General features: G+C 38.0%; 1 protein-coding gene across 2 annotated transcripts in view; it reads right to left on the bottom strand.

The window, feature by feature from the left end:
• DCC (DCC netrin 1 receptor) overlaps positions 1 to 25,449 on the bottom strand; it is a 948,489-nt gene that overhangs the window by 492,606 nt on the left and 430,434 nt on the right. For both annotated transcript variants that reach the window (XM_048850132.2, XM_048850133.2), the window contains exons 4-5: positions 4,965 to 5,115; positions 4,420 to 4,556 (exon numbers count right to left, since the gene is read on the bottom strand). In XM_048850132.2, the coding sequence (XP_048706089.1) occupies positions 4,420 to 4,556; positions 4,965 to 5,115 (288 nt within the window). The remainder of the gene's footprint in view (positions 1 to 4,419; positions 4,557 to 4,964; positions 5,116 to 25,449) is intronic.

Genomic DNA, 25,449 nt, shown 5'->3' with positions numbered 1-25,449 from the left:
GCATAACACTGTGCTGAAATCAGTGGGATTCCATGCTGGAGTAAAGACCTTTGCTTGATCAGTGCTATAATCCAGCCCATCTCAGGCCCATTCTTCCATACAGAAATGGCTAAAGAATCATAGAATCATAGAAGATTAGGGTTGGAAGAGACCTCAGGAGGTCATCTAGTCCAATCCCCTGCTCAAACCAGGACCAACACCAACTAAATAATCCCAGCCAGGCTTTGTCAAGCCAGGCTTTAAAAACCTCTAAGGATGGAGATTTCACCACCTCCCTAGGTAACCCATTCCAGTGCTTCACCACCCTCCTAGTGAAATAGTGTTTCCTAATATCCAACCTAGACCTCCCCCACTGCAACTTGAGACCATTGCTCCTTGTTCTGTCATCTGCCACCACTGAGAACAGACGAGCTCCATTGTCTTTGGAACCACCCTTCAGGTAATTGAAGGCTGCTGTCAAATCCCCCCTCACTCTTCCCTTCTGCAGACTAAATAACCCCAGTTCCTCAGCTTCTCCTCGTAAGTCATGTGCCCCAGCCCCCTAATCATTTTTGTTGTCCTCCGCTGGACTCTCTCCAATTTGTCCACATCCCTTCTGCAGTGGGAGCACCAAAACTGGATGCAATACTCCAGGTGTGACCTCCCCAGTGCCAAATAGAGGGGAATAATCACTTCCCTCGATCTTCTGGTAATCCTCCTACTAATTCAGCCCAATATGCCATTGGCCTTCTTGGCAACAAGGGCACTCTGATGACTCATATCCAGCTTCTCGTCCACTGTAATCCCCAGGTCCTTTTCTGCAGAATTGCTGCTTAGCCAGTCGGTCCCCAGCCTGTAGCCATGCATGGGATTCTTCCTTCCTAAGTGTAGAACTCTGCACTTGTCCTTGTTGAACCTCATCAGATTTCTGTTGGCCCAATCCTCCAATTTGTCTAGATCACTCTGGACCCTATCCCTGCCCTCCAGCGTATCTACCTCTCCCCCCAGCTTAGTGTTGTCTGCAAACTTGCTGAGGGTGCAATTCGTCCCATCATCCAGATCATTAATAAAGATGTTGAACAAAACCGGCCACAGGACCGATCCCTGGGGCACTCTGCTTGATACCAGCTGCCAACTAGACATTGAGCTGTTGCTCACTAATATCTAAATGAAATCACTAAACTAAATCTCTTGAGAAAGAGATTTTGTTCAAGCTTTAAATTCACCTTCCAAGATCAAACAGGAAAAATTCCAACCCCAAAAGATGAATGCTTCTAAAAGCTTAAGACAATCTAGAAAGAAGAGTTATAAGGGACACTCATTAGCCAACCTAACCATAGCAATCATCTTGCCAGTGATTGTCATCATTAAACAGCCTAGTCCTTTAAAATCATTGCCAAGCATGCAGCTGATTTATAAAGTGAGGAGGTAATATTTACTGGACTTTTAAACTTTCTACTGCACAAGGAGACACAACTGACATCCTGCCAAAAAGGATTTGTACGTGAAATATTCAGAGTTAAAAATTTGGCAACAAATATTATTTAGCCTTTCCAGCAACTTCATTCCTTTCTGCATTTTTTAGCATTATGGCCAGTACAGGTGAGGGGTTGTTTTAAGATCCTCAAGAGAAATGATACCTAGGATCTTTCCAGTGAAAGACATTGGTTTTCCTGCCAGATAGTCTTTTATCTTTTAAATAATGAAGCTATCGCCCTATCATGTGATGCAACTAACTTTGATCTAGTATTAACCCATTCACATTGCATTCAGGAAAAGATTTAATTATTGGAGTGTTTAATTTTTTAGGTGACACATGTAAAATGCTTTGCACGTCCTTTTCTCCAGAACATACTCTTACACAAACTGTTTACATGAAAACAATTATCTTTCTAATAAACAATGGATTCTTTACAACTAAATGTGCATTTGCAATTCACAGTTTTTGTTTGATAAATAACCCAACTTTTTCTGAAGAACATATATGGATTTATACCCCACCAATGGGAAATGAATAAACCATCAATTAATTATTACATGTCTATAAATTAGGCTAATGGTATGAGCAACTCTGGTAAACTTCTCAGAGAGTTTCCTACTTATGGAGATGAATTTAACAAATATATATGTCCAATTTTTATGAAAATAAGGATATATGGGGATTTCTATTGCCCTCCATTAGTAGGTGTGTCGTTTTTGTTGAATCTTTTACATATTCACTATAGCAATACAAACATAATAATTGTTGCTAAGCAATATGATACATGGTGTTAATTTAAAGCTGCCACCCTACATGCTTATGAAAATAAATGACCAAACTTTTAAAAGTTATCAAAATTGTACTTCCAAAACTTACACCCACATTTCATTAGCTTATGTGACTAGACACTTATGCAAAAAAACCCAACCCACTTTACTTTGCATATACAATTGATTGTTTTGCATGCACAATGTTTGTATTATGCATTTTTATTATGTATTTTGCATGCATTTGCATGTTTCTGTGTCAAATTTAGATCTCATTTTCATTGTGTCAGTGATTGTGCTATCCCTTTATGCTGGTACAGCCCCAATCAAACTGTGGTCAATAAGTAACAAGTGCCGCCTTTTGAAACCTCTCTTCTACCATTCATATATGACCATTATCACTGAAGTATCTGAATCCAAGTTTGTCCCCAAAATTGTAGTACACTCCCCGTTACATATTTCTCTCTGTATAAGCATGAAAATAAATGCAAAGTTAATTTCTATATAATGCATTTTTAGCATAACATTATTATATATTTATATAGAGTCATAGTCCAGCGATAGTAAAGTGCATTATAGAAAACAAAGACATGGGCTGAGATTTTCAAGTCCCGAAAGGATTTGGATATGAAATTTCTATTAACTTTCATGGAAACTGGATAGCCAAATCCTCTACAGAGCATTGAAATTTCAGCTTTGGCCCATGCCACAGGATCCTGCAATCTATTATAGGCGAGAAAAAAAGAAGATTCACATAAATAGCTGCAGTTCTTTATAATTTCATTGTTGGTTTCTGATCAGCATCTTTCGGCAAAGCTAAATAAGCCTTTTATCCCAGAAGTTTTCTTCCATTTCTGTGTTTGATTCTTTGCAGATTGGAAATGTAGGTTTACAATAAATAGTTAAGGTGAATTTTTTGCAATTATAAAGTCATTTTTTAATTTTCAAAATGTAGCCAATAAAACAATATATTGTATTAATGTACCTAAAGCAATAGAAAGAAAGTTTCCATCATGTGTAATTACTATAACGTTGCATTATGATTTGATAAAAGGATATTGTTATACAAGCATTGAATATCCTATAATCCAACTTTGGGCTCTGTTCTCTAATGGAAGTATTTTAATTCATAAGCTTTAAAACCAGAATGCAAAATGAACAGCACATTGAAATTATGCTATTGTTTGACAAAGTATTATCTATGTAGTTTCTTGAATCTTATTGAATAATGCTAATGCAGCTTGGTATTGTTCTCCGATTAAAAAAAACACAACACTTCTCAGAATTTATTATAATTCTGGTTCTATTAAAATTTGACACAATAGGGGAGAAAAGCCTGTTTCAAAATTTCTAGGACATCTTTTCACATGTTTCTCAGACAACATATTTTGTTAGTTAGCCACTAAACCTATCATCTGAAATAGAGGAGAAAACATTTTTATGTAGAAGGTAAAACTAGAGTGACCAGATGTCCTGATTTTATAGGGACAGTCCTGATATTCGGGGCTTTTTCTTATATTGACCTATTATGCCCCACCCCCTGATTTTTCTATCTGTTCACCCTAAGTAACACAGGAAATCCTCACTGCATCATTGCTCAGTGGGTAGCATGAAAGGTGATCTTCCAAACTTGGGGGTGGGAAACAACATATTTTTGCTTGAATTCCTGATCTTCAACCCAAAGGTTTTTAAAGCCTGGCCATTAAAAGCAACAACACAGGCACATAATAACAGATGCTAAAGCAAGGCCATGGAGTCATAAGAGAAAGAGAAAACAATAAATCAATTTCAGTAAGCAATACTATAGTTATGCACAACTTGCTAAAATAAGATTGCAGATCACCATTGTCTCCATTTGTGATGCCATAAACAAGAAAAAAAAGCTAACTGAATGGAGCAAGCTGGGATTTGACACCAACAAATATTCTATTAGCAATTAGATTATAAGCCATAGACATTGTAAGAAGTTTTATTCTGCTGTTTTATGTTCTTCCATGAGGTATATTGATTATTTGTATATATCGTTTATAGGTGAGTGAAAATCCTGTTCAAAGAAGGGTGGGAACTCCACCAGCTTAGAGATAAGTACATGGAGACGCACAGAGGAAGGAGTTATATAAGCGCTAACGGTTATCCACGTTCTTGGGAAAGCAAAGGACTCCTCTCGAACAGAGTCTGGAAATCTGTACTCACCCATAACTGTGAGCTGGGCAGAGGCACTACTGTTCTCATTCTTGTAGCTGACAATGCAAGTGTATGTCCCAGAATCGTCATCAGTCACATTAGAAATAAGTAAGTTACTGCCAGCCAATAATGAATATTTTTTGGATCTGTAACATTGACAAAAAAAAAATCCACGTTCACATTAATCTCCTAAGAAAAGTACTCAGGATCTAAGGTACTCCACAGAGACTTTTCGGTGAGCTAGCTCTGATCTTATAATGTTGTTATTAAATGTGATAATTAACTTTTGAATGCCGCTCTACCTGATTTAAATAGCATTTCATAAAAGAAGACATTTATGGCCAAATTCTGCCCTCAGATGTGCATGCACAGCTGCAAAGGAAGAAAACAGGAGTTTCATGTGCACATCCAGTCTTATTATTACTTAAAATGAAAGCTTGATCTCCTCAAAGCTGAACCAAATTGACAACACTTAAAATGGTAGTTAATGTTTTACCCTTACTTCACCCTGGGAAACAAATTTTCATTACATAAGAGACCCGAGTATTAAATACCTGACAGGAATAATTTCATCTCCTCGCATCCATGTGAAGGTGGGTGTGGGAAACCCAGAAACACAACACTCAAGAACGGCATCTTTTCCCTCAAGGGCTACCACATTTGATGGTCTCTGCAGGAAAAATTGCTGTCTGTGCAAACCTGGATCTGTGAAGGAAAAAGAGAGAGTTATCAGAAAATGCTGTTTGATTTCAGAACAGGGAATCAAAATAGCCTGTCACTAATGGACCCAAGGAATTCAGGTCTTCAAGTCTTCTCTCTGAAGAGGAAAAAAAACAGTAATAAAGAACTATAGAAAGGACTATGGAATGGAGATCTGATGAAGCTGTTTGTGGATGGAAGCCAATGGAGCTGCTTGATTCTGGGGCAATGTTATCTTTTTGAATAGCTGTAGAAGCATTCTTTAGAGATTGGAGTCAGAGCTGAGTCTTGGGAAGGCCACAGAAAAAGTTGCACTCAAGCAAGAAGAGACAAAGGCATGTATAATGATGTCAGAAAAGCTGGGGTCAAGGTAGTCACGGTATTTTGAAAGTGTTGATAAGCAGATTGATAAATATGAGAGGTGAGAGAGAGGAAAAGGGAAACTCTAGTAAATCAAGGAAGTCATCAAGATTATGAACCATGGACATAAACGGAAAGTCTGAATTGAGAAGGAAGTTAGGAGAAAGAGGAGTGTTCAAAAAGCTCCTTTGGCTCAAGGGAGGCTCCTGAGACAAATTTACTGGGTGATGTTGAGACACAGCTTCAAATTTAGTTGGTAGTAAGGAAGGCAGAAAATAGACAGAAAGGGTGACCAGGAAAGAGTCAAAGTAGTGAAAAGATTGGACAAAGACAGACAGATATTCCTATATTTGTTTACTGTGTATATAATAGCAAGCATCGAGAAGTTTAACAAAGGTATCACTTTACTTTACAGGGTAGATAAAACACTTGAGAACAGAACTGTGGAAATTCCTGATATGCCATGGGGATGAGATGTCTTAAGTCTGTTCCAACTCTATTTAAAATGATTTCAGAATATATATATAGATAGATAGATAGATAGATAGATACACACACACACACACACACACAGAGTAACTAACATTACACATACTTCCATTTCACCTGACAAACACTGACACCTGCAAATCTCACTTAAGTTAGCAGGAAGCCACAATATTTAGTATCTCAGGTCCAAAGTAATGGCTCTGTTTTACCAAACATATAGCTAGACATTTTATTTATTTGATGCACTGGATGATCTGTTGCTCCATGTCTACCATACACCCAGCCTTCCAAGATACACATGCCATGCCGAACTGCAAGTTAGTAGACACAGCACAGGATTTACTTTGTGAAACTCTATGCACTTCATTATGCTGGAAGTTGGATTAGATGATCAAACTGGTCGATAAGATCACTACCTTAGAAGGTGTAACTTAAAGATACAGTAGACATAGAGAAATAAAATCTAAATGCTGCTTTAAAAATGCCAATTTTCCAAGCTAAAAACAGTTGTGAACAGAACTGAATAAGAGACAATATTTGAACATAAAAATTTGAATGCCAGTTACGAATTGTGACTGCTTTATTATATGCTCAGAAAAACCCACTCTTCTGCTACCATAAAAGAAGGCTTCTTTGGTTAAAAAAGTCCTGATTAAGAGGGGAGATAAAGGCAGCAGTAAAAACTAATATACAGAAAACAAATTAAAAAGTGTGGAAGCTGATAGCAATGAATACAAACCAGGAGTTAGGAAATGCTAAAAATGAGACCAAAGGTATCAATGAAAAAAAGAAAATTTGCAGCCAGTAAGCTTAAGGGCATTAAGAAATAATTCTTTAAATAGATCAAGAATAAATTAAAGATAGCACTAGAACAGGTCCGAATAACACTCAAGGATGATAAAATTATGCATCATGATGCAAAAAAGGCAGAAGTATTCAATAAATATTTCTCTTGTATATTTGGAAAGAATCTGTTTGATATATTCCTATATTACAGTGATAATTAAATATCTTTTACTCCATCAGAATCTAGGGACAATGTTAAATTTGATAATGGCTATTTAGCATCTTGTTTAGCCATTCTTAAAAAAATGTTCCCAGATAACAGCATCCTCCTTTTTCAGATCAAGCCATTATTAACTGGAGGTAACTCAATGAAGCAGAAAATAGTTTTATTTTAAAAAAACTGAAAAATTTTCTGATCTGTTATTTCTCAGGCTGTCAAGCGATTAAAAAAAATTAATCGTGATTTATCACACGATTAATCATGCTGTTAAATTATAGAAAACCATTTATTTAAATGTTTTTGGATGTTTTCTACATTTTCAAATATTTTTATTTCAATTACAATATAGAATATGAAGTCTACACTGCTCACGTTAGACTGACCTCATACTTGGGAAAGCAACCCCCCCATACTTTCATGTATTTACAGCTGCTCCTGTATTTTCACTCCATGCATCCGATGAAGTGGGTTCTAGCCCATAAAATCTTATGCCCAAATAAAACTGTTAGTCTCTAAGGTGCCTCAAAGACTCCTCGTTGTTTTTGCTGATACAGACTAACAAGGCTACCACTCTGAAAACTGCTTACTTTGTATTTATTTTTTATTACAAATATTTGTATTGTAAAAAAAAACAAAAGAAATAGTATTTTTCAATTCTCATAATACAAGTACTGTTGTGCAATCTCTTTATCATGAAAGTTGAACTTACCAATATAGAAGTATGTGCAAAAAATAACTTCATTCAAAAATAAAACAATGTAAAACTTTTGAGCATAGAAAGTCCACTCAGTCCTACTTCTTGTACAGTCAATTACTCAGACAAACAAGTTTGTTCACATTGCAGGAGATAATGCTGCCCACTTCTTGTTTATAATGTCATCTGAAAGTGAGAACAGGCATTTGTATGGCACTGTTATAGCCGGCATCTCAAGATATTTACATGCCAGATATGCTAAAGATTCATATGTCTCTTCATGCTTCAACCATCATTCCAGAGGAAATACGTCCAGGCTGATGATGGGTTCTCCTAGGTAACGATCCAAAGCAGTGTGGACTGATGCACATTCATTTTCATCATCTGAGTCAGTTGCCACCAGCAGAAGGTTGATTTTCCCTTTTTTGGTGGTTCAGGTTCTGTAGTTTTCGCATCAGAGTGTTGTGCTTTTAAGAATTCTCAAAGCACTCTCCACACTTCGTCCCTCTCAAATTTTAAAAGGCACTTCAGATTCTTAAACTTTGGGTCGAGTGCTGTAGCTATCTTTTGAAATATCACATTGGTACCTTCTCTGAGTTTTGTCAGATCTGCTGTGAAAGTGTTCTTAAAGAACAACATCATTGGAGACTGTTATAACATGAAATATGTGGCAGAATGCAGGTAAAACAGCAGGAAACATTCAATTCTCCCCCAAGGAGTTCAGTCATAAATTTAATTAATGCATTATTTTTTTACAAGCATAGTCAGCATGGAAACATGTCCTCTGGAACGGTGGCTGAAGCATGCAGAGGCATATGAATGTTTAGCATATCTGGCACATAATGCCAGCTACAAAAGTGCCATGTGAACGCCTTTTCTCACTTTCACGTAAATAAGAACTGGGCAGCATTATCGCCTGTAAATGTAAACTAACTTGTTAGTCAAGTGTTTGGCTGAACAAGAAGTAGGACTAAGTGGACTTGTAGGCTCCAAAGTTTTACATTATTTTTGTTTTGGATTGCAGTTATGTAACAGAAAAATCTACATTTGTAAGTTGCACTTTCAAGATAAAGAGATTTCACTACAGTACCTGTATTAGGTACATTGAAAAATATTATTTCTTTTGTCTATCATTTTTACAATGCAAATATTTATAATAAAAAATAATAATATAAAGTGAGCATGGTACACTTTGTATTCTGTGTGTATTTAAAATCAATATATTTGAAAATGTAGGTAGTCATCCCAAAATATTTAATAAATTTCAATTGGTATTCTAGTGTTTAACAGTGTGAAATATTAATCACAATTAATATTTTAATCAATTAATTTTTGAGTTAATCGCATTAGTTAACTGTGATTAATCGACAGCCCTAGTTATTTCACGTGTTTTTCTCTTGCTTCAATTTTGCCTGGCCAAATTTTTGATATAGCTGAAGTGTATCAGATACACATACTTTAATGGAAACCCTAATAAAAATGATACAGCTAGATTAGTGACTTTTTAAATTGGAAAATGCTTATCTGAATGTGAAATTGCCAAATTTCATCTAAATCTGAAATTTATTCAGCCTTTCTTTGAGGATAACTTCAAATCATAGCTTAAACTATTTAGATGAAATAACTAAGATAGACTCAAAAATCTAAGTTGCAAGGAAACTTGTTTATTTATATAAATCTTCCTTAGACCAGAATTTTAAAACAGGAGGCTTGGTTCTTGAGCACATTTGCCCACCTGCATTAGCACATGTAAACAACATGATTGTGTGGACAAATGGCAACCAGCACAGGCAATCACGCGGTTTCTCAGTATACATATGTATAATACCATTGCATAATCGTGCTTCTGCTTTTTTTTCCTCCAAAATTTGTTATTTACAGTCATCCAAGCCTCATTTGTCTGATTTCTCTCACCCTCTGACAACCTATTTCCTAGCTGGGCTACTTTTTTTTATATCTCTAGTAGTTTCTAAATTCGCATTGTTGTGCCTTAGACTCAACCCAGCTGCCTCTCTCTCTCTCTCTCTGTCATCTAGCTGCTTCTACTTATTAATGTACAAATTTCCTGGCACAAGAAGGAGGAACTGTGCTGTATGGTAACAAACACCATTTCAATATCTGCCCCACTAAGACCTTAAAAGTGCAAGGCAGATCTCTATCTGAACTTTTCTTTCCTGCTTAGCCACAGAAATGCTAGTTGAAAAGGCAGCATTATCTACACATCCGTATTTCATTTGCTAGTCCACTTCAAAAGCAGATACAAATTATAAATGAGTAATTCTTGAAACATCAGCAGAATTGAATGAAATCTCTACCTGAGTGAGGGAGTGCAAGGCACGGCCAGAGACTGTAGCAGAATGGTACATAAAGATCTTAATAGAAAATCAGTTACAAAAAGAAAGGATGAGGAAATCACCTACAATTTTTTGAAAAGCAAAGGGAAGAACAGAATCTTTGGTCTCAGATCCCTGAAGTCTACTTAGAGATGGTAGGAACTCCTGCACAAAGGGGGGCAAGACCCTGGAAAGTGCTGAGGACCTCCTGGAAGTTGATGACTGTGCTCTCATCTCCCATATATGTCAATAAGAGTTAAATATGCTCAATGTTTCCCCAAAGATGATCAGCCACAGAATCAGGACCTTAGCCCTTCCTTATGCCAGCTGTATAAAGGCTATAAGTAGTTTTGGAACAAGAGGGATCAGGTAGTAGCTAATAAATTGTATTTAATTGCTGAGCAAATATGACATTTTGGGTATTGAATGCTAGTCCCACCATCAATATTTGGAAACAAGAATTGATCTGCTATCTCAGGCTATCAAACCTGACATATAATCCTAACAAATAACTGAACAAAACTCACACGTGCTGGTTAACTGGAATGTGAAAAAGAATGTCAATTTTAACCTAAAATAATGCAACTGAAAATAACATACATCACGGTGTTAAACAAACTTTTTTTTTGTGCCATGAAAGGAAGAACGGCTTTTAACACACACTGATTACTTAACAATTAGTGTATTTATTACCGTTACTTTTTGTTTTTTATGTTTGATTGGGCAGATCCTCAGCTGATCTAAAAAGTCCAATGAAGTCAGAGGAGCTATGTCAATTTAATCAGCTGAGATTATGGTCCAATATGATTTTATTAGTGATATTCAGTGAAAAAACATTTATTGATTATGAAAGTTTACTGGATTATATTTTTACTTAGCAATAAGAAGGTAAAATAGCAATAAAATATTACAAATTCATTTCCTGTATTTTTGCCCAAATTATATGCAATTTGTCACTTGTACTTGTCATAGTCACACTCTATACATGAAGACAGAAGAAAAAAGGGAAGAAGAAAAGAATGTCATAATAAAATAAATAGAAACTAAATACTGTAATAACACTCAGCTATGCCTAAAGAAAAAGAGAAGTGGTCAAAAAAAAGAATTCACCCTGCCCCTTATGCATCCTTCACAGACATTGTAGTCTGACACACAATGATCATGAAAGCCTAGTACAGACAACCATAGCCCCCCTCTGCCCCAACCAGTTAGTAGACCTGGGATAGCATATACTGAACCATTTAAAAGAGGGTCATTCAGGCCCATGCTACCCCAATGCATGTGGATGTCTATGTTCCACTAGAGCATCTGGACGCTCGCCCAGTTCAGAGGGAGTGCACACTGAACCCTCTCAAATATTATGGCAGGGAGCAATTAGGCATGATCTTTTAATGAATCTGGAGGCCCCGGTTTAAACACCAATAGCTTGATTCTGTCCTTACATAAGAATGGCCAATCGTCCATCTAGCTCAGTTTCCTGTCTCTGACAGAGGTCAATGCCAACTGCGTCAGAGGGAATAAACAGAACAGGGAAATTATTGAGTGATCCATCCCGTCATCCACTCCCACCTTCTGGCAATTGGAGGTTTCGATACACCCAAAGCAGAGGGTAGCATCTCGGCTAACAGCCATTGATAGACCTATCCTCCATGGACTTATACAATTCTTTTTTTGAACCCAGTTAGGCTTTTGGCCTTCACAGCATCCCCTGGCAATGAGTTCCACAGGTTGACTATGCATTGTGTGAACAAGTACTTCCTTTGGTTTGTTTTTAACCTGCTGCCAATTAGTTTCTTTGGGTGTCCCCTGGTTCTTGTGTTAAGTGAAGGGGTAAATAACACTTTTTTATTCACTTTCCCCAAACCATTCAGGACTTTATAGACCTTTATCATATCCCCCTTAGTTGTCTCTTTTCCAGGCTGAAAAGTCCCAGTCTTCTTTAATCTCTCCTCATATGGAAGCTGTTCCAAAACCTTAATTTTTGTTGCCCTTCTCTGTACCTTTTCCAATTCTATATATCTTTTTTGAGATGAGGCAATTAGAATTGCACACAGTATTCAATGTGCTCATACCATGGATTTATATAAAGACATTATGATATTTACTGTCATAATATCTATCAATTTCCTAATAGTTCCTAACTTTTTCTTAACTTTTTCGATTGGCGGTTCACATTGAGCAGATGTTTTCAGAGAACTATTCACAATGACTCCAAGATCTCTTTCTTGATTGGTAATGGCTAATTTAGAACCCCATCATTTTGAATGTATAGCTTCGATTATGTATTCAAATGTGCATTATTCTGCATGTATCAACACTGAATTTCATCTGCCATTTTGTTGCTCAGTCACTCAGTTTTGTAAGATCCCTTTATAATTTCTTATAGTCTGCTTTGGACTTAGCTACGCTGAGTAATTTTGTATCGTCTGTAAATTTTGCCATCTCACTGTTGACCCCTTTTTCCAGATCATTTATGAATATGTTGAATATCACTGGTCCTATTACGGATCCCTGGAGGACACTACTATTTATCTCTCTCCATTCTGAAAGCTGACCATTTATTCCTATCCTTTGTTTCCTGTTTTTTAACCAGTTACTGATCCATGAGAGGACCTTCCCTCTTATCCCATGACAGTTTACTTTGCTTAAGAGCCTTTGGTGAGGGACCTTGTCAAAAACTTTCTGAAAAGTCCAAGTACACTATAGCCACTGGATCATTCTTGTCCACACGCTTGTTGACCCCCTCAAAGAAATGTACTAGATTGGTGAGGCATGATTTCCCTTTCGAAAGGCCATGTGGACTCTCCCCCAACACATTGTGTTCATCTATGTACCTGGTAATTCTATTCTTTCATATAGTTTTCATCAATTTGTCTAGTACTGAAGATAGGCTTACTGGCATGTAATTGCCAGGATCACCTCTGGAGCCTTTTTTTTTTAAATTGGCATCATATTAGCTACTGTTCAGTCAGCTGGTTCAGAAGCTGATTGAAGTGATAAGTTACATAGCACAGTTAGTAGTTCTTCAATTTCATATATCAGTTCCTTCAGAACTCTCAGGTGAATACCATCTGGTCCTGCTGACTTATTACTGCTTTATTTATCAATTTCTTCCAAAATCTCCTCTATTGACACCTCAGACTGGGACAGTTCCTCAGATTTGTCACCTAAAAAGAATGGCTCGGGTATGGGAATCTCCCTCATCTACATTGGAGATGGATACAAAGAATTAATTTAGGAAGTACTTTTATCCCCATTTCACAGATGAGGAACTGAGACCCAGACAGATTAAGTGACTTATCCAAAGTCAAACAGGAAGTCTGTGGCAGAGCAGGGAATTAAACTCTGGTCTCCCCACTCCCAGAGTAGTGCCCCTCACCATAATTTATTGTTATTATTAATCATTTACTGATTATTCCTTTAATCAAACCAGGGGTATGTTGTAGGTCTGTATCGTATCTTATTAATAAGGGTTGTGATGCATTTAATCTCATATCAAATGGAATTAGGCAAGAATAATTCAAATTCTGTTTAATATCTCACCCCGTAAGCCTCCCCAAGTAGGAATAACACAGGAATTTGCAGGGAATTTGGCTCATTCAGTGTTACAGAAATGGAGAGTGCCTGGCCGGAGATAGAGACTGTCACTACTGCATTTGAGCTATGCTGTACATTACTATGAAAATGGGAACTGGTTCCATACAATGACCTATTTTGCTGGCCTGCAATACACAGTTTCTCATTCTACTAAATTACTTTTGCACTACAGTCCATTAGTAAGAGTTGTTCAGCTGAAAGAAAACTATCATATCATATATATGAATTTTGCTGAACATATTTGCTAATAATGTATATCAGGCCAGTAGAATGTTATTTTATTATTGCAGCAGTTTTTCTATTGCAAACTGCAGAACAGATTCCTTTAATATGACATTAATGTCTGTAAGTGCTCATAGTCACATTTCTAAATTTGATTAGAAGAGATAAGATTCAGACTTACTAAAACCCAATTTTGCTCTCTCCTGTCACAGAGACAAGGACAAACCAATTCCCTGACCTGATCTTACCATCACGCCTAGAGGCTGCATAGTTAATCCTACCAAAAAAGCAAAGGTTATGTGTGAACAACGATAGAGAAATCCGTCATTAAAATGATACTGATCTGTCAATATACAGACTGCATTAAAGTGTATAACCACAATGTATGAACGTGTTTGGGATTTTGCTTCCCTCCACCCCGAAGGAAATTCAGGCCTGGCTTAGCAGAGCTATAGGATGTCATATGAGCCTATGCGGATAAGCAATAAAGAGGTAAAAAGATCATAACATTCGTACGGACACCCATCAAGGCATTCTTCTTGCTACAGTATTTGCAAAATACATTTACAGTCTGCAAGAGAGGCAGTGTCAACTCATGGTTGGACTATGGGATTAGGAGTCAGCTTTGTGGCTGCCTTGCTGTGTGACCTTGAACCTTTGGTTTTCCTGACCTGTGATGGGAATAAAAATTTTTACAAGCCTTTGAAATAATGAACATCTTATTATTGGGATTATTACTTTTAGCTATTTAGGTGGAGAGTTTTTGGGTTTTTTTTAAATTAAATATACCAGAATTTTGTCAAGAAAACAGTTGCTTTGGAAAAGCTTCTTCCGCTGCGATTTAATTGTCGGTGGCAAAATGTTACAGAACGAGGAACTGTAATATAGCTAAATTAGTCCATATCCTTAATAAATTATGAATTCACGCAGTCAAAAATATATGAATGTAACCCTGCATAATTCCTTTAACCCCACTCAATATTGCTCTGTTTATACATTCAGAGATTGCATTAGCTCTTTTGGCCACAGGGCCACATTGGAAGCTCATGATTACCATTACCCCCAAGTCTTGTTCACAGTCACTGCTTCCCATCCTGCAAGACTAGCCTGCATTCTTTCTTCCTAGATGTATGACTCTACATTTGGCCACACTGAAATATGTATTGTTTGCTCACGCACACCTTACCAAACAACCCAGATCACTCTGTATTACTGACCTGTCCTCTCCATTATGTACCACTCCACTTCCCCAATCTTTGTGTCATCTGGAAACTTTATCAGTAATGATTTTATGTTATCTTCCATTAATACAAAATGTTAAACAGCACAGGGCCAAAAACCCATCCGTGCTGGACTCCACTAGAAACACCTCTGCTCAGTGATGATTCGCCATTTACAATTACATTTTGAGACCTATCAGTTAGCCAGTTTCTTAATCCATTTAATGTGTGCCATATTGATTTTGTATTGTTCCAGTTTATTAATCCAAATGTCATGTGGTACCAAATCAAACGGCTTACAGAAAACTCAGTATATTACATGAACACGATTATCTTGATCAAGCAAAGTAATCACATCAAAAAGATAAAGTTAGTTTGATAAGTTCTGTCTTCTATAAATCCATGTTGATTGGCATTAATAATATTACCCTCATTTAATTGTTGATTGACCCCTCTATCAACTGTTTCTCATTTTTCTCAGGATCAGTGTCAAGCTGACGGTCTATAATTACCCACCTAATTCTCTATCTTTTTAAAATACTGACACAACATTAACTTTCTTCCAGTTTTCTGGAACTTCCCTAGTGTTCCATGATTTATTGAAAATCATCAACAACAGTCCAGAGAGCTCCTTGGCCATCTCTTAAAATTGACAGATGCATGTTTTATCTGGACCTGTTGATTTTAAAAAGTCTAATTTTTTAACATCCTCCTGAGTTACTGTTGGAATGGAAAGTATTTCATCACCATCATATGACATGAATATATTATCTGTCTTTTTTCCCAAATACAGAACAGAAATATTTCTTGAACACTTCTGCCTTCTCTGTATTAATATGACAAATGTACTATTTTTATGTAGCAATGGAAAAGTACTGTTGTTGGGACCCCTTTTGTTCGTAATATACTTGAAACAATCATTCTCCTTAACTCTTCTGGCCACCAGTTTTGTCTTATGCTTCTCTTATCATTTTTCTGCAATTCCTAGCATCTATTTATATCAATCACTATAAAATTTCCCTTTTTTTATATTCAATATATATATCAAATACACACACACTTCCCATCCCAGCCAGCCTTGTTTTCTAACTCATGTAATCTCTCTCAATTTTGGCTTTTTGGGTATCTAGTAAAATATATTTAAACTGTTCCCAATTATCACTTGCATTTTTCTATTTAAATTCTTTCATCCAGCTGATCTGGCTCACAGTTGTTTTCTGTTGCACCTTCCATAGTTATAGCTGCGTCCACTATGACTTCGCCCCTCCAATCCCTGGCCCTGCCCTTACAACAGGACTTGTGTAGGGAGCCTTCTAAAACTGCCTATTGCTACCTTACTCAATTCCTGCACGGGGAGAATTCTCTCCAAGCTGGACCCTGGGTTTTTCTGGTCCCTTTACACTTCAGAATAAAGAGTCCATAACAAGAGGGAGAGGACATCCTCTGGAACCCTTACACACAGTCCCCTCTTCTAAACATCTGGCAATCCTGCCTAATTCTGGACAATTATTGGACAACTACTGGCCCCCATTACATGTTGCAGGTAAACACTGTGTGTGCTGCAACACTGACAAAACCTAGCCCTGAATCTGGCACAAGTGGCTATGAGTCTTGAACAGCTGACGTAGCAGCTTCTGTGCCACTCCTCCTCCCTCCACCTTCAGTGGATGTATGACAAACAAAGGTGTATGGGTTTCTTTATACCCAGAAGATCCCAGCTGTACAACACACAGCAGGTCCAGGATTGGAGAAGAGTGAAGATGAGCTTTATGCAACCTTTTCACACCTCTTTACATGCCTCAGCTGTGCAATTCTCAGCATCTAACCCAGTATTTCTAATTTTTCAACTCTCCTATGATAGAAGAAATATCTTTCATCATTTAGCACGCAACAGTTTTCATTATTAAATATGTAGTGCCATGATGTGGTGTAAAATAGCTTTGCCATTGAAAAGTAAAGGCCACTCCAAGGCTACGGCAGGTATTCTTTTTGACTGCTTTCCATGCATATTGTGCCACATTGATTTAAAGTGAAAGGAAATAGTCCACTCTTGTCTCTATCCCCAAATTTGTAAACTAATCTATTCCCCACTTATTGACAATCTTCAATCTAGTTAGATCATCCTCAATCTAGTTAGATCTCATGAAGATCATCCTGTACAATGGGTCTTCAAATAACAAATTGTATTTCAAATACATTCAGAGGCAAATTACATGATACTATTATTGCCCTTCTTCTGACCTAAGTCCGTGCATCGAATACCTTAAACACAAAACTCAATCCTACCCAAACTAATCATAGGAAAAACCCTAATCTGGTAACAAGCCAAGGAGTTTTGAGCAGACAAGGAAAAGTCAGAAGTTTCTTGGTAGCTATTTGTTATTGCACTTACAGCTCTCTCACTCCTGTTATTTGACTTATACCAGTTCTATGCAAAAAGTGACATGACTAGGTATATATGCCTATATCTGTATTTATTTCCCCATCCGTCTGCATATATGCTATAAACAGTGATATTGGTATGTTACATGTTGTATAGCCAATGGGTTGGCCTATTCAGAACAGCATCCCATTATATTCTCTAAGTATCACAGACTACCTATAAAATTGTATACCATATCTGGAAAAATATACATTTATGAGTGGATGGTTATTTACAGCCAGGACTGAAATTAAGGATACTGTTTTGTTAACGCTTAGCATAAAGCTAGCTTGGAAATACAAAACCTTTATATAATTAATGGGTATGCCACATAAAAGAGACTTTCATACTGGAAAAAAATGAAACTACATCATGCTAATGATATGGATTTATAGTTCTGTGTTGTGCTTCCATAAATTTCAATCCCACTATGGCTAAATAGCAAGAAAGCCTGTCTCCCCCTGGGATAGCAGACTGCCTCTCCTACATGATTCTTCAGTGAAGTCAAAATCCCGATTTTATTTTTTTATAATTAAAGTGTTTAGTCAAATTTTCTACTAGCAACACTAAAAAAACCCAACATACCAGCACCCTGATGAAGATCCTGTACTCTGCACTCAGATGAGAAACCCCACTGATCTTGGCTTACTCGTATGAGTAAAAATTGCTTATTGAGTATGTGAGTTTGGGATTAGGTCCCAAAACAAGGCACATAAGTAAAGTAGTCACTGTCAGACACCTGTTAAGGTTGAAAACAGTATCTATGATCATTATAATCCCATTTTCACACACACTTAAACCTTTCTGAAAAAATCAGCTTTTGGATTGAAATTATCCCTGTTTGGCCTCTTCCATAACGGTGAATTTTCCTCGAAAATTTGAGCAAAATCATGACTTATGAGAAGAGCATAGGTATTTTTGAAATCTAATACCACCCCCTAACCACCTCATCCATATGGCCTAAAGAATGAGCAATAACTCCAGAATTCTATTCCCACTTTTTCTACTTATTGGCCTTAAAACACTTCTCACTTGTCTAGCATGTTAAAAACACACGTTAAGCTTCACAAAACCTGTGTGAGGTACTGAATTATCACTCTGCACATTGCAACTTTGCCACTCTTTATTCAAGAAGCTTCTCTCCAACAGTTCTCGGCATTCTTGAGCATTCAAATATGTGCAAACCTGTCCTTTCAAGTTCTTATACCGCATTGTTATGAGGAGAGGCTGAGGGAACTGGGGTTATTTAGTCTTCAGAAGAGAAGAGTGATGGGGGATTTGATAGAAGCCTTCAATTACCTGAAGGGTGGTTCCAAAGAGGATGGAGCTAGGCTGTTCTCAGTGGTTGCAGATGATAGTACAAGGAGCAATGGTCTCAAGTTGCAGTAGGGGAGGTCTAGGTTGGCTATTAGGAAACACTATTTCACTAGGAGGGTGGTGACGCACTGGAATGGGTTACCTAGGGAGGTGACGGAATCTCCATCTTTACAGGTTTTAAAGGCCCGGCTTGACAAAGCCTTGGCTGGGATGATTTAGTTGGTGTTGGTCCTGCTTTGAGCAGAGAATTGGACTCGATGATCTCCTGAGGGCTCTTCCAACCCTAATATTCTATGACTATTCACCATGGTATACATTGCCAATATACTCATCATTATGTGCTATACAGTACATTGTACACAGAGTGTACACACAGAGCAGAATTCCTCTTCACTCTTTGTATTTCTGTTTCCTGCTTAAGGTATAACCAAATGTGAATAAAATGTTTAGGGTCAACAATTTTATTTTATTGGGTCTTTCATTTTTTCTCCATGAACTAAAATCACAGTTCTCCATTGAACTGTTGACATTTTATTTTATTACTCTAAGTAATACTACAATACTTGCAGTATTTCTGTATACTTACTAAAGAGTGCCATGACTGACAAATTACAGAACAAATTACATGACCTCAAACACAGAGTTTAAAAATTATGTGCTAGGGTCACAAATCCACAGGATCAGTAACAGGCCCTAGTTTTGGAACAGTCTCTTGGAGGAACTTTTTCAGTGTACTAGACCTGCCCATCACCAAGGGGTCTCTCACTCTCTCACTTCCCCCAGGGTACAACAGATGGCCTCGCCACCTTCTTGATTGAAACTCTGGGGCTTTAGCACCCCTGACTCACACCTTGAGCATTGCTCAGTGAGTCCAAATGAGACAGGCTCCTCGTAGAGACTTGTACACTCATCAGGGATTAATGCACCTCACCAAGCCTTTTCAATGATTCTCAAATAGCATTGTCAACATAGTAGGATTTATTAGTCAATTGGAACACAGCATAGGAAGTCCTGAGGTCAGCATAGAGAACTGAAGGTTAAAGCACATAAACCATTCTGGTTAGTCCAGAGCCCTGCAAAGCTGTAGTGAACCCCCATGTTCAGGATGTTTGTCTCTCTCTCCATCTGACCTACTTCATCAAATCCCAGGTGAGAGCCCTGACTCCTTCCAGCAGCCAACTTTTATCCTCCCCACCTCACATCTCTGTCCTTTGTTCTGAAGCTGGGGGATGTTGCTCAGCTTTCCTGCTAAGAGGTGGGGAAATACATCTCTCTATGGTTGCTTGGCATCAATGTCCTGGTGACTGGATTTGTCATTGTTGTCTCAGATTCTCTGTTGCTATGGGGTTGGCCTCAGCCAGTCTTTTTTCAATGACCCATTCAGGCTCAGACAGCAAGGTGATATTCATACCTGTGTCTCTTGCCTACCCTGAGAGCAAAACAATCTCTCTACCCCCCCTCCCCGCCATCGTAGCCTTGCAAAAATTGAGGGAAACTGAGGCACAGATAGGTGTCAAAATATTACAGAAAATTCCCACTTCGTTACAGCGAGGCCCCCAAATCATTAGATTAAAAAAAATAATCTGATGATTTTAAGTCAAATAATAAATATTGGGTTCTTTTTATTTGTCGTCTGGTTTCTGAGCCAGTGAGGCACACTTAGACTCCAACCATGAAGGCTAGAATTTCACTGCTTCCTCTCACATAAACTAACAATTACTTGAATCCAGAAGCTGGGGATTTAAGTAAAACACCAAATATTGCAAACCTGGTGATCAAATTGTAAGCCTCGGCTACACTGGAGTTAACATTAAATATTTACACACAGTAAATTTCAAACACATCATTAATGACAACTAAGTAAAAAAAAAGTGCAAAATCCCTCGTGTGTAGTGAAGAAAAGAGTTTGGCAATTGGACCAGGCAGTAAAAAATAAGATTTTTTTGTATTTGCAAACTTCACAAACCCCAACATGCTTGGGAGGCAGAGGACAGTGAAAAATTCCTTTCTAACATTGTATTGAGATGAAGAGCAATATAGAGACAGTCTGCTGAGAATCATTCAGTTGAGTTGACCTAACTGTTCCATTACAAAATAAATGAATGCTCCGATGATAGGCGTGCTAAATATAGCATTGAAAAAAAGTCTAAAGCAATAATTTCTGTATCAGTATGTTGTTTGGGCTGATGCTGGCATCTCCCTTATCTCCAGTCTTTCTCTGAGTCTTTTTTTTTTAAGTCCCTCATCCTATTTCTTGGCTCCTAGTTCTATTTAGCTGTATTTAAATGCATGTTGTTCAAGTGAGCCAAGACCACTCGCCATCACTATTTACCACTGCACCAATTTTTGTGTCATTTCCAAAATTTACCAACACTGATTTTATATTTTCTTCCAGATCATTGACAAACATATTGAATAGAACTGGGCCAAGAACAGATTCCTGTAGCACCCCAGGGGATCAATTTAGCCTAATAGCGATGACTTTTGTTCAACTGGGGCAGTAATTCCACTTTTATGAGAACACCTTCTCCCAGTGCTGTGGGGTTAAGTGGTGCTTAAGCAGATGTGAAGTTCTAATCTCTGGTCTTTTAATGTAGAAGTTACTTAACAACCATCGAAGTATATCTTAGCCCTTCATGTAATTCAGAGTGTGTCTTATTACTTCAATAGGAACAGCAACTTTAAAAAAAAATCTCTCTCATATCGCCCTTATATCTATGCTGCATTCACCCTCCTCCCTCTCACCCCCTCTCCCCATAAGTACAAGTGTGAACATGGAGCTGATCACTCAAAGGCAAATTAACTCTATTTTTCATTAAATAAGAACAGGTTGCAAGTTTTTCTTCATCCTTGGTACAGCACATTGTGTGTGATTTTTGATGGGGGGAGAAAGAGGGAGGCAAATTCTGCACTGTAATTCAGCAGAGGTAAACTGTGTGAGACAAAAGAGAAGACTCCAGAATAGGTAACACTATACCCATCAATGTTATCTGTCCCTAAGGACAATGCAGGGTTATTATTTACAAAAGGAAAATTAATGGTTTCAGACAATGAACTGCACAACTTATGCATTGGGGGGAAAAAAGTCATTGCACTTCAGCAGGATACAGGCTTCTCCAAAAACCAACTGGACCAATCAATTTACATCAGGGATGAGTTTGGGAATGATTTTGTATCATAGATTCTTTTCTGTGTACAAGAAGATTCTTTTCTCTATATTGATTAGCAGAGTGTATGTGGCGATGTGAGTGTCTCTCTTGTTTTCTGAAGTCTTGTAGTATCTGTCCAAAGTGTCTGGTTGAGGTTATGTTTCTGGAACCTGAAGAAAAGGGGTGCATTTTAATTAAAGGTTAGGTCTGTGCATCGGGAATAAGAATTCTTTGGGGGAAAATGTGTGTTGGCTATTCGTAAAACAAAGGAAGAAGTGAAACAATGTAAGGGTGTTAGATCTTGGTTAAAAGCCTTTGCTCAGATAAGCATCCAGTAGTTCCAAAGCTCATCCCAAGTTTATCCAGTGATGTGTTGGAGTTTGATAGCAGAGGCTAGAGGCTCTCTTGTTGAAATTCTGCCACCAAGCTGAAGGCAAGGTTGGCTACTACTACACCATCCCATCCCTGCCAGAGATGACTTACCTCAGGTGCTCATAATAGTACATTGCAAGAGAAAATGTTTTGCCTTTGGAATAAACCAGATTGCACCAATTGGCAGATATTATCAAAAATATTCTCATGGGAGGACACTCCCAGACACCCTTATCTATTTGATATTATAAGAGTTGAACTTGGTGTCTCTGTCTTTGGTCATGGTAATGACAGCACATTTTGTGTTTAAATGGGAAAATAAATGAATAGATTCTCCAGTCCCTCTGCTCTCCTCTCTGCCATCATACACACATCAGGTACATGGGATTTACCATAGGCTCAGAGGGATATTTACAGGATCCCCCTTGTTAAATCCTGGGCAACACATCACTGAGTTTATTGATGTTTATCCCAAATTCAGCCATGTTGACCCAGTGCTGAAGATACTGAGAACGGGATTTCTTATGAAATTTCCACTTCTCTTTAGCTTCACTGAGGTTGGAAATTCCAAGAGAATACCCATTTTCCCAGGATTTCGGTACTACTGCTTCCGGTCCCACATGGAATAAGGAAGTGCAAGAGCTCAAAGTAAACTGAATTTTTCCAGACATCAGAAAAGATTTGACTTTAGTTTGGGTTTTGGATGATGGCCTGAGACAACTTGCATTTTATCCAGACTATCCATTTCCCATATTGCTAGTGAGGATCATAGAATCATAGAATATCAGGGTTGGAAGGGACCTCAGGAGGGCATCTAGTTCAACCCCCTGCTCAAAGCAGGACCAAAACCCAACTAAATCAGGAATGTTGTTTTCGAAGGTGGAATTCAAGAGACTTCTCAGTGTAAAGGAATGCTGTCAAGACCTATCTTTCTATCAGATACTGCTCTCCAAGTTGTGCCTGCACTGAAATTCAATGAGGGCTGGAAGCACATATCTACAGGCTGAATTTGACTGAGAGTCTCTCTCACCAAGTTTTTAAGTGCTCTCTTAGAAGACTAAAGGAAGGCATTTCCCTACAAAATGTTTCTTCTTTTTACTTTTTCCCCCCCATTCTGATTTTGGAGGAACACCCCTTGCTTCTACCTATTTTTGTTTGGTAGTGTCTCGTCTATTTACAGCATTACTGATCATGTCACAAAAATGATTTCAGTTATAGGTTTAATGGTCTAAACAAATTTGTGCTCTTTGGTGGATAAATGGATTAAATGTGTCAAGTTTTGTTTTGCTCCCCATCCCCACTTTCAAAGCAAAAGAATAAGAGTATTTATCCATGCTTAACTAAAATTTCCCTTTCTTTAAGCAATAAGGTCTATAGATCCATTATAATGGAACTTCCACCTGCTTGCAGCTTGGGGCCAGCCAGACCTGTCAGTAACTGGCAGCAGGGGAATGCCCTGCCCCCAAAGTATCCTCCAGTTGAGAAAGTTTCCACAATCAGGATAATTCAAATACACTTTCTTAAGTTACAGATTTTGTTAAATATGCTTTGAGGAAAACCACAACAATTTCTCCTACTACAGAAGATGGTAAATTCCACCAAAGGACAACTAACTCTAATCTTTCAATGCCAGTTTTCATCTCTATTCTGTATAATCCACTAATCTGCAGGATGAGCCGGATCTGTGGACCTTATTACCTGAAAAAAAGGCAATTTTCAGATAAGTATGGATAAGTTTTCCTATTCTTGGAGCCATTAAAATTATTTTTTGTGCCAATGTGCTTCAAGAGTGGGAAGCAAAATTATTCTTTAAATATGGATACCAGGCACGGAGAAAAACTCTGCCAAAAGGTTAAAAAAAAATGACGCTGGCTAAGACTGGATGACCAATTTTCAGAATTTGGTGAACAAATGGCCATCTAGCAGATCTCAATACAGGAGAAAATACTACTCTGCCCTGAGATTGTCAGTGTGCTCCTAAAGACTGGACTTCGATGCTGAACAGAAGAAATATTTCTTGGATTTATTTAAGGAATAAATGTTATGATAGTTGTAAGGACCACCTATCTGAATTAAAAATACAATACGGGGGCCTCATTAGAGAAAGCTCCCAACTTCAAATAAAAAAAAATCAGAATGAAAATTGTAGCCCTTGAAAGGCCTATTCCATTGGATAGAGAACATAACAGCTCCTGCAAGGGTTTAACCTAGGTAATGCTGTAAAGAGCAGAATGAGGTTCCAAGGACATGTTCTATTCCCTGGGGCTGGAATAAGGTTGATGATCAAGAAAGCATTTGATGTTGGCATTTGTACAAAAAACTTCCTTTTCTTGAACATGCTAAGAACTTTATACTATAGAGACTTGATCTTTTTGCTTGGACACTGTTATATACCCATAACCAAGCCTTCCTGGGCTGGGGTCACACAAGGATATGTTTCACTGTCTTAACATGGTAGTTAAACCATGGACTTTGCACCCTCCAATAGAATAGGTTCTATATGTTGATTTCTCTGTTGGGCTCCATGAGAGTAATCACCACTTCATCCAAGTATCCATTTTAAACCTCACTGGTCCTGCAATAGCAGAGCTCTGTAAGATAGGCATCTGAAGATCCAGGGCCAAGCTAATCAAGCCTGAGTATCATAGTCTCTACATCCAAAAAGGCATAAGCTGTATCTCATTCTGATGTTTTGTATTGTCCTGTGGAGCAGTGGAAAAGGTGAGAAGATGTAGCAGGGATCTTGCCCAGCTTTGCAAGATGCCATTCACTGCCTAAGATCCTGAGCCCTGACACACAGAAAGGCCCCAGGGCACTTTATTTTCTGTTTCTAGTTGCAAAGGAGTTGATCACCAGCCCATCGAATTACTTATGATGAGTGAGATATTTCTGGGTGCAGAAGTCACCCCGTTACTCCAACTTGTGCCATGTAGATCTTGATGCTGTTTGTCTCCCCCTTGCACAATGGCTGGAGCAGAAGCAGCTGGGCCGGTACTTTTCACTGGGCTGGGGTCAAAGGCAGGAGTCAAGACTAGTGACCAAGGTGAGGCAGGAGATGAATACCAACGTCAAGCCAAGCTGGGATCAATGGCAGAAGTCAGGAGCAAGATAGGGCAAAGATGAGATCTGTAGCAAGAAAGAGTCTTCATTCCTGCTTGG

This window comes from Caretta caretta, chromosome 5, assembly GCF_965140235.1.
Source record: "Caretta caretta isolate rCarCar2 chromosome 5, rCarCar1.hap1, whole genome shotgun sequence".
Lineage (NCBI taxonomy): Eukaryota > Metazoa > Chordata > Testudines > Cheloniidae > Caretta > Caretta caretta.
The sequence above is the reverse complement of the archived record's forward strand: the minus strand, read 5'-3'. Positions and strand labels throughout refer to the sequence as shown.